This window comes from Vulpes vulpes, chromosome 14, assembly GCF_048418805.1.
Source record: "Vulpes vulpes isolate BD-2025 chromosome 14, VulVul3, whole genome shotgun sequence".
NCBI lineage: Eukaryota > Metazoa > Chordata > Mammalia > Carnivora > Canidae > Vulpes > Vulpes vulpes.
In genome coordinates this window covers 117,135,075-117,150,986 of record NC_132793.1, presented here as the reverse complement: position 1 = coordinate 117,150,986, position 15,912 = coordinate 117,135,075, and the positions used below count along the sequence as shown (strand labels likewise).

Genomic DNA, 15,912 nt, shown 5'->3' with positions numbered 1-15,912 from the left:
GACATGAAATGTACATTAACATAAATCTATAACTGCTCAACTTGATGAAAAATATCACCATAAAATTCTGTCATTGCTGAACCACCCGATATGGTTTTTCCATGACATTTTGTGAGAATGAATAAATTATCTGAAAATGTGTTTGCATCAAAAATACAGAGTTTTGTAATAAACACATAAATCATTCAAGCATTCTCCAGCAAGATGCCTGATCCTAAAAATGGGAGTATTCATATTAATTTCGCCCCCTTGGAGCTTCCTTCTCTGTATGGTTCCTTAGAGCTCTGGGTGGTGATGGAGAACCATCGATTAGGGAAGTGTAGGAAGACAGGATGTAAAGAGAATGACTCTTACTGGAGAAGTTTTCCATGCAACCTCCTTGTACTCCCTACAAGCCTCAATTCTGGGAGCCCTACTTTCACTGACATCCTGTATGCAGTCTACCCAGGTGCTCCTTTTCAAATACAGCCATGGTCCCCATATGTCAGCCTACATTCCCTGTAAAATGGACAGTGCTGACAAAACTCTGAAAGATGTCTTTGTTGTGCTTGCTTAGGAACTGGTTTGCTTTTCTATCATGGGCAATTAATATCACATAAAGAAGCATGGTTCCCTTTTTGCTTAGGCTACCAGAAAACTGAGAGGCAAGCCAATAATTTAATTTTAATAGAATGTAGTGATGTGTACCTGAGGATCCTGAATTTTATCTTTGCTTCGGTGTTATAATCTACCTAGATTTACCCTAGGATTTTATTTTTATTTTCTTCTATTTTACTATGTAAGTTTTTGTTAACTAACCCCAATATCTCTGTGAGCTCAGGCGAAGTATAGGTAAATATATGCATGGATAGTTGTGATACAGTGATTTATAATAAATATATATTTGATCCTCGTCCCCAAGATTCTGGCACACAGCCTGTAAATCCCTTGGAATTTCCTAAGTGATGAGAACTATAAAGGCGTGTTCTCTTATGTTAAGGAGGGAGGTGACTTTTGGACAGCATCTGGGCATGGTTGTAGGGGACACGGGGGAGCTCACCATGTGACTAGAGAGTTAGAACTTTTAGTACTTCCCACACTCACATTGAGGAGGGGAGAGAAGCTTGAGATTGAGTTCACTTACTAATGCCCAGTGATTTCATCACTTATGCTGATGTAATGAAGCCTCCATAAAACCTGAAAAGGTTGGGTTCTGAGACTTTTGGGTTGAAGATAGAAGAAGCATGGAAGTGCCACTCCCTTTCTCACATATCTCATTCTGTGCATCTCTTCCATCTGGCTTTTCCTGACTTATATCCTTTTATTATAAACTGTAATCTCATGAGTAAAATGTTGCTCTGAGTTCTATGAGCCTCTCTAGCAAGTTATGGAACCTAAGAATGGGAGGTCAGTGGAACCTCCAATCTATAGCGTGTCTGTCAGAAGCACAGGTGACAATCTGGGCTTGTGACTGGCATCTGAAGTGAGGGCAGCTTTGTGGGACTGAGCCCTTGACCTGTGGAATGTGATGCTGCCTCTTTGTAGATAGTATCAGAATTGGGTTGAGTTGTAGACACAGCTGTTGCCTGAGAACTGCTTGCGGGGGTGTGTGGGGGAATGCTCCCCCAACACACATGTTGGAATGGGGATTAGAAGCATCTTAATCGGCAAACAGACATGTTGATATGTAGAATAATGGTCAAAGAAGCTTCTGCAATCAAAGAAGTGAATGGATGTGTATGGTGAACTCTACAAAAGGAAGAAATTATGACATCCACTTCTTGTCTGCTCTCTCTCCAGGACTCATTTCTCAATGGGTGCCTGTGAAGGTTCTAGAATGATGTGGAACATTTGTGTGTCAAATGACTGTGGTCTGATCTGGGATCCCTCTGGGCTTCTGGTCCTTTCTGTGTCAAGAGATGTGAAAATATTTTGTCTACATAATTCACCTGGTTTCTAGGGACTAAAATATATCAGTTCATGGAGAGGAGCTCTGAATCAAGTGCTGTTGGTACACTGAAGGTACTGACATTTTAAGGTGTAAAGAGGCACTGATTTGGAAGCTCTCCTATTTTGGGGGGGAGTTTAGAAGTGGTATGGATGGAAGACATATGGGAGGTCTTTCAGGACTGAAAGGAGAAAGGATTTGAGAACAGCTAGATTTTCCTGCCTCGGTTAATGCTCCTAAATTGGATAGTCATAAAAGCCCTGCTCACTTCTCACTTTGCAGAGGAGGAAAGTAAGGCCCAGAAAGGTTAGTTGCCTAACTTAAGGTCACACAGCCAGGGAGGGGCAGAGCCTGTGTTTGGGGTTGCCCTGGTTGCAAATTCAGCCATTGGGAAGTCCCTGCAGGAATTCAGAGGAAGGTTGTAAAGGGAGGTTGGTGGACATGTGTTCCTTTGGCTTCCCTTCCACGAGGCTCAGTTGGATCTGGTGATGTCTCTCTTCTCAAGGTGGTGTTCTTCTTCTGGTTTTCTAACTGTCCCTTCATCCTTTTGGGCTGAGGGGTGGTGCCAGGGCCACTGCTCTTAGCGCCAGTTCCCATATTATCCCTACACCCCCCAAATCTCAGGAAATGGTTCCTTTGTAAAGAAACTTCCTTAAATGATCCTAATTCAGGGGTGCCATCTGTTTCCTGTTAGGACCCTAACTGTAACATCTCCTTATCAAGGAAAATGTGATGTTAATAATATGTTCTAGAATATAGCATTAGACACAAAGGATGAATTTGATATGTTTCAAGTACTAGGAAGTGTAAATCATTGCCATCTTTTCCAGTTGGACATTGTGAGAGAAGATGGAGCATGGGGGAGATGATGAGAGGAGCTATAATGTGTATGATCCAATTAAATTTCTTTGGCTGTCCTCCATTTGTGCTTCCAGCACTACTGAAATTGATTATTTCCTTTCAGCTTCCTACCTGTATCTTCATCTCCAAATTGAGTTGCTTTGCCTAAAGCTTTAAAATCTGTTTTCATATGAATTAATCAACGTTTTAAAATTAGATTTCTATCTTGTGATTTTACTGGGGATATGCTTGGAGAAATAACTTAGTTATATATTTAATGCAACCCATATGTTTCAAAGCAATTCCTTTCTGAAATCGCACAACCATGGAATATGAAGTTTCACAATCAATTTCTTCATCAATAGGGTAAGGTGATAAAAAGGCATAAGATGTATGAGAATCTTTCCAAGAGTAGTTATTTAATAAAGGATAGCTCAATAGATTACTTTGTTTAAGATAACCTGTGACCACCGACAAAGTGCAAGAAGAACTTGGAAGTAAAGAAATATCCTTGCATATCAAACTTTTTGACCTGACTTTACCTTTAACACGTTGGTTTCTGGAATCCTTGGAAATGGGTTCGTCCACCTGTGGAAGACAACATGGCACCATTATCTCTTCAGTTGTGACTCTGATACCATCGAATGTGTTGCCACTCTGTATAGTTAGACTCCCTAAGGTCAAAGCAAAAGTCCTTGGACTCATCCTTCTTAGAGAATCACCATATGCATATAGTCAATACATGAAAATAAGTGTAAATATGGGAATCATCATGCCATTTACCACTGTGGTGGCCTCAGATGGTATTTGGCATAAAAATACTTGTGTTTGAGATCCACTCCTGCCTCTTATTGTTGTGAAACTTTGGAAAGGCATGTGCCATATCATAAGCCTTAGAGTTTTAATCTTTTTTATAGAGAAACTAGTCAGTTCAGATCCTTGAGTTATTATGAAGACCAATATACATGATCAAGTGATTCTTTTTTTTTTTAAGATTTTATTTATTTATTCATAGAGACACAGAGAGAGAATGAGAGGCAGAGACACAGACAGAGGGAGAAGCAGGCTCCATGCAGGGAGCCTGACATGGGACTCGATCCAGGGTCTCCAGGATCACGCCCAAGGCTGCAGGCGGCGCTAAACCGCTGCGCCACCAGGGCTGCCCTGATCAAGTGATTCTGATTCTTGACAGTGTTGGAGCAAGCAGATGAGAGAGTGGCCTCGTATGGGATGCCCATTTGGGATTTCATCTCCATCACGTGCCAGCTATGAGACTATAGCAAGTCACTTACCCTTCTGAGCCTCTATTTCCTCATCTGTGAAATTAAGGTCACAAAAGTACTAATATATCATGAAGATGAGGTAATTGCATGAGACACACCATGCAAGGTGCCTAAAACAGGGAATGGCACCAATAAAGCTTAAGAGTTGTTGGTTTTCATTATTAATATTATTAAAGGCATTGGTGAACCATTAAGAGCTCTACCATTGCTAGACAAGAGGCTGAAGAAGAAAATCAAGACATCATAATGATGCCCAGAGTTTTTGAAAGCTTCTAAGCCTAGGTCAGCAGTGGGGTCTATGTTGATTAATTTTATATGTCCATTTGACAGGGCCACAAAGTGCCCAGGTAATTGGATAAACATTATTTCTGGGTGTGTCTGTGAAGGTATTTCCAGATGAGATTGGCATTTGAGTCAGTAGACTGAGCAATGCAGATTGCACTCCCCAACGTGGGCGGGCATCAATTAATCCATTGGGACCTGAATAGAATACAAAGGCAGAGGAAAAAGAGAATTTTGTCTCTGTACCTGAGTGTTGAGCTGGGATATTGGTTTTCTCTTGTCCTAGACTCAGAATTACATCATTGGTTCTCTTGGTTCTCAGGACTTTAGACTCGGACTGGAATTTATATCACTGGCTTTCCTGGAGCTTCAGCTTTCAGATGGCAGATCATGGGACTGAACCAACATAATCACTCTTTTTATCTATCTATCTATCTATCTATCTATCTATCTATCTATCTATTATCTATCATTTATATCTATCTATTATCTATCTATCATCTATCTATCATCTATCATCTATCTATCTATCTATCTATCTATCTATCTATCTATCTATCATCTATCTATCAATCTATCTATTTATCTATCATCTATCATCTATCTATCTATCTATTATCTATCTATCTATCATCTATCTATCTATCTATCTATCTATCTATCTATCTATCTATCTATTTACCTAAGGCTACTAAGCCTTTGCCCATCTTTCCATTTATTGAGCACTTGGTGTGTACCCAGCACTGTGCTCAACAACGGGGATGAAAAATGAGCCAGTGCCCACAGTCTAATGGAAGAGGCAATGGCCCAAACTGGCAGTTCCAATGTGATGTGAAGTCCTAAGACAGAGGTGAGCATGGTTCACAGAAGCTGCATCACTTAGCCCAGCTAGAGGCTTTTAAGACTTCTGGAGGAAGCAGTGCAAAGCAGACTGTCTATCTATCTATCTTATCTCATCTCCTGTGTTTCTAGAGAACCCTGACTAATACAGGTCGTTAGTGTTACTCTTCATTGGCATCAAGTTGAGGTAGCAAAGGTGGATGAATCCCCTGTTCTTACTGTGTGATGTTCAATGTCTACCTCTTTTCCTCTATGCACACTGACCCACAGTATATGCCTGGAATATGTGTGGCTCTTTGGCTGGTCCATTAATCTAGTAAGAGTTGAGTGTCATTTGGATTTTGTGATTGCTATGGCCTCCTTTACAGCATCCAGTTCCTTCATTGCTTGTGGGAGCTGGGGTGCTGGATGGGTTTTGTTTTTTTGTTTTTTTGGTTTTGTTTTTTTTTTTTTTTTTTTTTTTTTGGCATTCTCTTGCTTCCTCTGTGTGCTTGTCTTACAGATGGAGTCTCTCAATGCTTAGGTTCACCTCCCATTGCTAGCCTGGTTATAGGAGCAGGAGAGGTCCTCTGTTGTCCCTTATGTGGGTCCTATATGCTTAGGATCTTAGGGATGGGGCTTCCGCTTTGGTAGCCAAGTTAATTTGGTGTCATTGGACATTTGGATCCATTTGGCTCTTTTGTGTGTGAGACCTTCTTTGTCTTGCACCTTCCCCAGCAGTTTGATGCCCTCTGAGGGTGTTAGTATAGGATCCCAGGGCTGGGAATATTTTCTGCCCCTCAAGGGGCTGCTCCCATTTTCTGTCAGATAAATATTTATTAGTGTCCACCATAAGCCTGCATCAATGTTAGATTATGATGAAAAAGAGGAATAAGAGCTTGGATACTAAAGGACTCAGATATGTACACAGGTCTGAGCTCACAACATATTATAACACATCATAGCACAGGTTTAATTATAACACAGATTTCTCAACCTCAGCACCATTGAGAGTTGGAGCTGGATAATTCCTTTCAGTGGCGGCTGCCCTGAGCATTGTAGTAATCTTAGTAGCATCCCTGTCCTCCACCATTAGATGTCAGTAGCACTCTCCTATGGTCCTGACAACCAGCCTGTCCCTAGATATTGCTAGCCATCCCCTAGTGAGCAGAATGGTCCCTGATGAGAATTACTGAGGACCATGCAATGGTGTCACAGTCTGCTTTGCACTGCTTCCTCCAGAAGTCTTAAAAGCCTCTAGCTGGGCTAAGTGATGCAGCTTCTGTGAACCATGCTCACCTCTGTCTTAGGACTTCACATCACATTGGAACTGCCAGTTTGGGCCATTGCCTCTTCCATTAGACTGTGGGCACTGGCTCATTTTTCATCCCCGTTGTTGAGCACAGTGCTGGGTACACACCAAGTGCTCAATAAATGGAAAGATGGGCAAAAGCTTAGTGGTTTAAGACAGTTGTAACCAACCTAAGGAGTCTATGTATGAACTGGCCTCTATTAGGATTATTGAAGATCCTTTTCACAGATAGTTTAATCTCACCACAAATGTGCAGAATGCAGAACTAGTAAGAATGAACTCCTGGGAATGAGGCTGTAAATGGAGAATGTAATCTGCTTCTCATAAAAATGTGATTATTCAAACATTGATTAAGAGTAAACTCCTTATCTGAGTTGAGGTCAAGTCCTTCTTAATTTATAAGCCAACTTCCCCACCCTCCTCCCTGGCCAAAGTTGTGCTGAGTCTGCTGTATGCTTTTTCTCACATGATTTCACTTGACTTGATATGCTGAGATTATAGTTCCACTTGCAAAGTGATCTAGCTAAAGGAAGAAATCTGTATTGTAACAGAAAGCTACAAAGATATTATGAAGGAAATATAAAGTAATAAGGATGGAGGCTTCAGTTCTGGCATAGATATTTTAAAAACTCAAATGAGGGGCGCCCGGGTGGCTCAGTGGTTGAGTGTCTGCCTTTGGCTCAGGGCGTGATCCCAGGGTCCTGGGATTGAATCCTGCATCAGGCTCCCTGTGGGAAGGCTGCTTCTCCCTCTGCCTATGTCTCTGCCTCTCTCCATGTGTCTTTCATAAATAAATAAGTAACATCTTTAAAAAAAAACCTCCAACAAGAATTTTTTTTAAAAAAAATCTCACAGTGAGAAGACTGAATCAGTGATTACTGGGGGAAAGGGAAGCTCAGGTTTTTAGGTGAACATTCTCTATTCTTTCATAGCCAGACCAGAACTTGTATCTTTAGCCACTGGTCCAGTCATTCCGAAATTCTGAACATGCTTTATGCTCCAGTGTTGAGTGCCCTGAAGCGTCCTCCTCCCTGTCAAACAGCCCCCGTGGGGCTGCCCCAGTGGCAGATCTTGCTGACAGTAGCAAATATTCACCTGAGAACTTTGAAGACCAGGTTGAAAAAGGGTTCCATGGGAACAGAAGTCAGTCAAAACTGGATCTCTTTTCCTATTAAAATAGCTACTCACATTTCAAAATTTAGTTCAAGTGATGGAAAGTTTGTTAATTTTCCTCCATTTAACCAATATCTCTTGAGTTCCTCTTATATAAAGTTACTACACTAGGGGCTGGGACCTCTCCTCAAGGACAGGTCATCTATTGACTGCACGCTGTATGTATTATCATAATAGTGATGAGATTTTACAGTTAAGATCATAAAGGCTCAGAGAGGGTAAGTAACTGAGTCAAAGAGTTCATAAAAGTTGGAGCTGTTAAAATGAGGATTATAATGTTCATCTTTTAAGGGTATTTTAAGGATTAGATGTCATTCATTTATTCATTCATTCCCATTTCTACTCAGGAAGACCTTCCTTGACTACCCTTATCATGTTTTAATCATTTTTTCCCCACTTAACATATTGTCTGTTATTTATTTGTTTATTTATTTCCAGTCTCCTCCCACCAGTATGTAAGTTTTATGAGCACAGGGCCTTGGTTATTTACCAATGCATGTGGGTTCTTATCATTGTGTCTGGTCCATGGCAGACACTCAACACATATTTCTTGAATGAATTTGTTGAATGAATGATTAAAGTTTAGCTTGGTGCCTGTGTAAAGCAGAAGTGTTCAATATTTCATCCCCCATCCTGCTCTCCCAAACTCTCCTGGATGTGTTCTGGGTAAATGACATTGCTTATTTGTAGTTTCCTTTGCTTATTAATATTAACAGAAGCCCTCAAGTTAAATAGATAGACAATGTGAACAAATAATGCACAGGAAGAATGTGATATAAATATTTAAAAACATGTTCATACTCACTAATAAATATGGTACAAATTAAAAAAAAAGGAACAGTAAAATCCCTTTAAAATTACAATTAATACAGTAATAGCCAGTTTTGGTGAGAGTTCTGTGAGGTGCACATTATCATACAGGACTTCTGGAAGGGTAAATTGTTTATTTTTTTATTTTTTTTATTTTTTTAAATTTTTATTTATTTATTTTTAATAAATTAATTTTTATTGGTGTTCAATTTACCAACATGCAGAATAACACCCAGTGTTCATCCCGTCAAGTGCCCCCCTCAGTGCCTGTCACCCATTCACCCCCACCCCCCGCCCTCCTCCCCTTCCATCACCCCTAGTTCATTTCCCAGAGTTAGGAGTCTTTATGTTCTGTCTCCCTTTCTGATATTTCCCACACATTTCTTCCTGGGAGGGTAAATTGAAGCAATTTTTCAGGAAAGAAATTTCACAATAGGTACCAAAGCTTTTAAAATATTTTCACTCAATGGTTGAGTAAAATAATTAAAAATCCCATAATGGGGTCTGATATATCTATAAATATTATGCTATTAATGCTTGTTTGTCACATGGGAAATCATTTTATAACCAGAACTTAATAGAAAAAGAAAAAAAAAAACAGGCATGTACTACAGTGGGACTCTCTTGAATGAAATCTATCTGCATAGAGAATATGGGCACAAAATGTAACATAGTGTCGTGACTGGTAACCCTAAAACTCCAGGGGTGATTCATTTGTATTTCATGCATTTCTGCATTAAGGAAAAGAAGCATTAGCAAAAGTTCTTTAAAAATGAAATTTTATATATTTATATATTTTAAGTATATGTTATATTTATTTTATATGCTTATATATAATATACACACATATATTCATATATGTATTTGTATTTACAGGATATTTTCTTGATTTCTTGTTGGTAGTGTCCAAACAGCCTTTTGAAGTACAGCACGGTAGGGATTTTTTTCCTGTTTTATAGATGAGGTTACAGAGGGGCTCAGAGAGGTGGTTTGACTTACTTCTTACCACGCAGTTACCAACTACCAGCACTGGGCCTACAGTCTGGGCAAAATAATATGTTATTATCAACAAGATCTGAGTTCAAAGTCTGCTTCTGGAAAAGGAGACAAGCATCAAGTGCACTGTCTGTGAAGAATCCCCACCTTGAGGCCCCACAAAAAACCTTCACAAATGCTAATTCTCTTCCCTTCTCTGTGCTCATTCACCAGGACCATGATGTTAGCAGTCAGATGAGCTGGTTCCTTAGCACCTCACTGAGCTCAACTTGCTCATCACTTAACAAGATGCCTTGGGAATGAGAGATGGGGAAGCTCCTAGCTGCTAGGAATTGCCCTGCCCATGTTTGCTTCACACAGCCAAATCTGTACTCACTTTTCCTAGCCCCATCTGTGTGTGCCAGTGATGGTGCTCCATGGGGACAGAGGTCTTGGTGTCTAAGGAAAGGGGAGTGTCCATCGCACTCTTGAAATAACGTGTATCTGTGAAAAGAGAAAAATTCAAAGTCATACTTTAGCTGGACTCAGCATATTACAATTTACAAACTATGTGCCCATCTAAAAACTCACTGAATTGTCACAATGTAGGTATGAGGCAAGCAGGTGTACTTCCACTGGACAGATTAGGAGATTAAAGCCCAAGGGGGAGGACATGTATTCCTTCCAGTCCACACTTGTGCACACCAGAGTCTGCATTTGAGCATCCTTCAGTCTCTCAGCCCCTGGGAACTCCTGTTCATCCAGCCCTGTGCTCTGTCATGCCCTTTGCAGATCTTCCAAGGTCCCACCCACCACCATCCACTGCTGGTTCTCCTTTCTATGTTATACACCTATTATAGTCTATCCTATTTATCTGTTGATCCTTCTGCATCTGCCACTGGATTGTGACCTTCCTGAGAATGTGGATCATGCTTTGTTTATCTTTGTGTCACTTGGTCAATCCTAACATGGCAAGTACACACAGCAGATATTCAGTCATTGCTTATTGAGTGAATGAACAAAGGAGTTTCATCATTATTTACAAGGTGATTCTTTCCAAAGGGACCTCTGTAGACTCATCTCAGTGGGTCAGGCCCTCAGAAATCACAAGTGCTTCCTCTTCTTTTCCCTTACAGCCCTGTCCTATATTTACAATTCAGAGAACTTGCCTGTGTGCCCCAGTTGGAAAGAGACAAGGGTGGATGTGAAATTATGTCTTTTTTACTCTTAAGAAGCTTGGCTTTGCTGCCATGCCCCCGTGCTACCTATATGCTGGCTCCCTGGAAAACAAGTGAGCCAAGTTGAAAATTCTTCCCTTTTATGCTGCTCTCCATTATGCAAACTCTGTCTTAAATTTCCCATGCTAGAGGTATCTGGGTGGCTCATTGGTTTAGCGTCTGCCTTTGGCTCAGGTCCTGATCCTGGGGTCCTGGAATGGAGTCCCACATCAGGCTCCCTACAGGGAGCTTCTCTCTCAGCCTATGTCTCTGCCTCTCTCTGTGTGTCTCATGAATAAATAAATAAAATCTTTAAAAAAAAATCTCCCATGCTGCCCACAGTCCTGCCCATCCACTCTCTCCCATGCTCACCACTTGTTCCTAAGACTCAGGAAGAAAATCATGATAATAACAACCAGTAGTTACAGAGCTCTGACTCTGTGCCAAGTCCCCTGGTGAGAACTCAAAAGAACTCTCAGAGGGTAAGTTCCTTTATTATGAACACCATTTTCAGGTAGAGAAAATGAATTTTTTAGGCTTGATCAAGGCTGCACAGCTAGTAAGCCATGGAGGCTAGGATTTTAGCCTGGAGTTGCTTAATTTGGAATCTACGGCTTTAATTACTGTGCAGTATTGCATCGTGGATGTGCATTCTTAGATTTTTAGGTCCCAGATGTTACCTGCATATTCCGATTCCTTTATAGGTCTGGCTGGTAAAATTTTTATTGGTTGACATGCCTCTACCATGTGAAGCTCGGGGTCTTCATAGTCGTCATCGTTCTGGTCTTCATCTCTACCCAGGACTGCCGCAGCAGAGTTCCTTTCCTAAATGGGAGGGAACATTTGAGGGAGTCAAGGGAAGATACAGTTATAACCAAGATGATGGGCTATAGTGCTAGCAAGGGGAGTGGTATAGATTCTTTTAGCCGGAAACATTAAGAATCTGGGGTCTGGGCAGTTAAATTCTTGTGGTAAGCAGAATCGTAAAGATGTCCTCATATACTCCCATTCTTGGTTATTCAATCAAATAATAATCTGAGTCCTGCTGTGAAGGGACATTGAGGATGTACTTAAGATTACTAATTAGCTGTCCTTAAAATAAGGATATTGTTCTGGATCACCTGAGTGGCCCAGTGTAATCACATCAGCCTTTCAAAGCAGAAAAGAGATTTGCAGATGATGTGATCTTGTCCTACATACGTAGGACATTCCAAGGAGCCCACTAAAAAAGTTATTAGAACTAATAAACGATTCAGCAAGGTGGCAGGATACATGATCAATACACAAATTTCAGTTGTATATCTATATACCAGTAATGAGCTCCAAGTCTGAACACTGGGGATGGCAGGATTGGGTACCGCTCAGCAAAAGATCTAATCATCTTCATTGAAATTCTGGAATCTATACCTATGTATTGGGATCTGGATTCAGCATTGTGCTGTGTTTCAGCCCCGATACTAATCTCAATAGTCTTTCATATAGAAGGATCCCTTATCTCTCTTAAAGTTTCCACTAAGACTCCAAATGGCCATGGCTATGAATAACAGGCCCAGTTATAAGAAATCTTCATGCACATCCTCCACTTTGGCCCTCAGAATTAAGAGCTTAGATCTTTCTTTTACAAATATAGAAATTGGGAATGGTGGAATCTGAAAGCGACACAGTCATAGGTGCCATCGATGGGCAGAACCAGGTCTTCTATCACATTCACACAAAAATCCAACACCCAGTATTAAAATTGTTCTGAGCCTAAGACGAAGGGTGAATAATCTAGGGCATTCCTTGTGTTGCAACATCCATAATTTTGACTTCTAACCAGAGAGTTCAGTGGCAAACAGCGTGAGCCTGGGCTCAGATCCTGAGTTTTGAAGTTCCTTTGTTATTCTGCAGAGAGCATTTCACTTCTTTCCAGACAATCCTGGTCACACTACATGAATTGGGCAGCACACTAACTCTTTCTTTGGACTTTCAATTATTTTATAGTCAAAGACTGAAAACTTAGAGTCAAAGTTACTGCATTATGGCCTTAACTATTTCTATTCGTTTTTTGCACATAGTAGATTCTTAATATTTGTTTGTTAAGTAAGCAAAAATACATAAAATAATAGATTTTAACTCGATTTAGGATGTCATTATGATATGATTTAAAGTTTTTCATTTATATTATAATTTCTCTGGTTACAGAGATATATTTATCAAAGGCCGCTTCAAATTTATTTTTGGAATAGATGATACACACACACACTAATATAATCTCTTAGAGTTATAGAGTGACTTTGGCAACCAGAAGTTAAATGAGACAATGCATGTAAAATTTTGAGGAAAATGCCTGATGGTCAGTACTTAATAAATAGTAGCTATAAATACTACCACGGCTGCTACTGTACTAATGACAATTGAAGAGAATCAGAGGTAAAGCAAGGCCACCAATCCTCCTCTTAAAGCCTCTCTAACATTTGTTAGGGACTTTATATGTGCTAGATGCTTTATGTACTTTATTTCATTGTATAAACACAATAATCTAGGAGGTGGTTTTATTATAGTGGAAAGATTTGGTATTTGGGGCTTGTGTTTAAATGCCAGGTCTGCATGATTCCAGTGTATGTGGACAAGTTGCTTACCACCCCCAAGTGTCCAGGTGTATGACTTTTTCCATCATTGCTCTGTCAAAGCAGTTTGGTACAGGTAAAGAGACAATGTCCATGATGGGCCTGATTTCCAGGCAAACAATGCCCCTGTCTGGAAGACCTTTTAGGCTTTACCTGGGCTCCAAGTAACCTGCTTATTTGATGCGAGAGTGCAGAATGCAATTTAGTGAGTCAGTGTTCTCCATGGGATTGTTCTCCATGAAGGAGGTGGGCTCCCTGAAGACTAAAGTATGGCTTTGAGTGTGCTGCCCTTGATTCCTATCTTAAAGGAAAGGGAGACTCAAGTCTTATAAGAGCTGAGGGCTCAGGCAAGTTATAAAGTTATAAAATTCAAGGGGCTCAGGTGTAAGAGAACAGGGACAAGGACAGGAGCAGGAAGAGGATGGAGAGGGTGAGTGTGGTGACCCAAAGGAGAGTGGTGAGGTCACTGAACACAAAGTTGGAGTGGGACCATTGGCATGGTTGCATGGATGCTGTGCCCCTAACAACCAGGCATTATAGATATGAAGCCCCACCTTTTTGGTCTGATCTCGGGAGTCAAGCAGGACTCGGACTGGGAGTTCTTGGTTGGGAAACCAGGTAGGGCCAGTCTGCTTGGGGGCAGCATGGATCCAGGATGGAATCACCCACTCCTAGATCTAAACTGTGGGTCCACTGTATGACCTGGGGGACATTACATAATCGCCTTGACTCACTTGCTCAGTCTGTAAATTGGAGAGGGCTAAATCTACTTTATTTGGTTGTAGTTGGAGATTAATGAAGTAAAATGTACATAAATGTTCTATGTTGACACCTTCCCATGATAGGAACTCAGGACATGATAGATCCCCTCCTCTCTAGTGGATGAGTTTCAGTAGAGCTGAGTGCCCAGGGCAAAGTGAAGCTTCCAGGAGGGGAACTGCAGGAGTTTTCACAATTGACTTGGCAAAGGGGGGAAGGTGGCTGGGCTCTTCTCCCCCAGAACTGCATACAGAAATGAGTTCTGACTTGGAGTGACTCCTTTCAGGATTTGACAGATAGACATTTGTTGCAAGGGCACCATTGACATACTGTTCTGGCAATCACCAAGACTGCAGAGTATAAAATATCTTTGGGGAATCTTGGATCTGCTGGAAGAATCTGAGACAGAGTTAATCTTTAGCCCAATCACCTCGTTAGAATTTGTGGAGTCAGGGCACAGAGGGATACCCTGAGGGATGGCAACCACCACCCCAAGTCTGTAGAGAATCTACACCAGACCCTGAGAACCTTGCCTCCAGGACCAATTATAAATATTTTGGTTTATCTCTTTCCAGAATGAGAGAGAGACAGAATTTTCTTTTAAATATAATTACATAATAATACATAATAATTTAAATATAATTACATAATAATTACATTTATTTATCTAATTATCTATTACCTATCTACTGTCAATAGCAGGGATTCTTAACTAAAAACTCAGTATTTTCTGTCCATAAACCTCCTACTTTATAAAATATTTTGTGATTTTGTGTGTGCGTCCTGAGGTAAGGATCCATAGCTTTATTTTATTTTATTTTTTGCTTTATTTTGGTTCTTAAAGAAGTCTTTCAAAGAGTAAAGAATCAATGATTTTAAAAGCAGATTCTCTTTCTCCCTCTCTTCTATCTGCCTATTTCATATATCATCTATAGATATGCTAATTAAAACTATTTAAATTATGTACAATTTAACAGTAAATTTGTTTATAACATTAGGGGGCTGAGTTCGTGTTACAAATTTCAAATTTTCTTTAGTCCTTAAAATTCTTGTAAGTATTCTTAACAGCTTCATCATATGACTATGTCAGTCTATTCAATGCTTTTCTTTCTATCATTGAATATTTGGAATGGTTCCAGGGTTTCTGTTTAAATATATTACTATAAAATATAAATGAGTTTTTTTACATACTAGCCCAAGTTTTAGACTAGTTTCTTAGTTTAAATTCCCAACCATAGAATTATTGGGCCAAAGAAAGTAGACATTTTTATGTTGATTGGTTATTATGAAATGGCTTTCCAGAAAGTTAGTTCCATTTTAAGATTTCACCATGAGCCTTAGGAAGTGCTTTTCTTGTCACTCCCTTGCCAGCACCATGTGGTGGTATTTTCATCTTATTTAATCTTCGCAGTGGCCATGTGAGTTAATTTTTATCTGCATTCCATAGCTGAGAAATTGGAAGATAGTTTTTTTTTTTGCCTCTCTGTCTATTAATGCCTTGTTATCTACTTATTTATTTTTCCCAGTTTAATTGAGAATAATTGACCTACATCACTATGTAAGTTTAAGTACAGTGTGATGGTTTGATTTACAATGTATATTATGGGAATACAGTTTATACCCAAGAACTGACATGCAAGTTTCTCTGCTAGGAAATCATGCCATTTGGAAAAACTTGTTATTGTTTCTTGAAATTCGCCAAATGCCTTGAAAAGAGCCACCACTCACTTTGTAAATATCAAAGACTGAAAGGTAAGGAGGAGAAGTGGCTGACTTACACAGTGGAGAAGAGGCTCATCAATAGTCCGGTACTGGCCTGCCAACAGAAGTAGATCAAAGCGTTACTGCAAAACACTGAGAAGAGTGAGGGTGCCTGGGTGGCGCAGTCGGCTAGGTGACCAACTCT

The 15,912-nt window shown here is 40.2% G+C and overlaps 1 protein-coding gene across 2 annotated transcripts in view; it reads right to left on the bottom strand.

Moving 5' to 3' along the window:
* Positions 1 to 15,912, bottom strand: part of CLNK (cytokine dependent hematopoietic cell linker) — a 201,307-nt gene that overhangs the window by 48,512 nt on the left and 136,883 nt on the right. For both annotated transcript variants that reach the window (XM_025998330.2, XM_025998334.2), the window contains exons 5-8: positions 15,785 to 15,822; positions 11,319 to 11,463; positions 9,819 to 9,925; positions 3,310 to 3,355 (exon numbers count right to left, since the gene is read on the bottom strand). In XM_025998330.2, the coding sequence (XP_025854115.2) occupies positions 3,310 to 3,355; positions 9,819 to 9,925; positions 11,319 to 11,463; positions 15,785 to 15,822 (336 nt within the window). The remainder of the gene's footprint in view (positions 1 to 3,309; positions 3,356 to 9,818; positions 9,926 to 11,318; positions 11,464 to 15,784; positions 15,823 to 15,912) is intronic.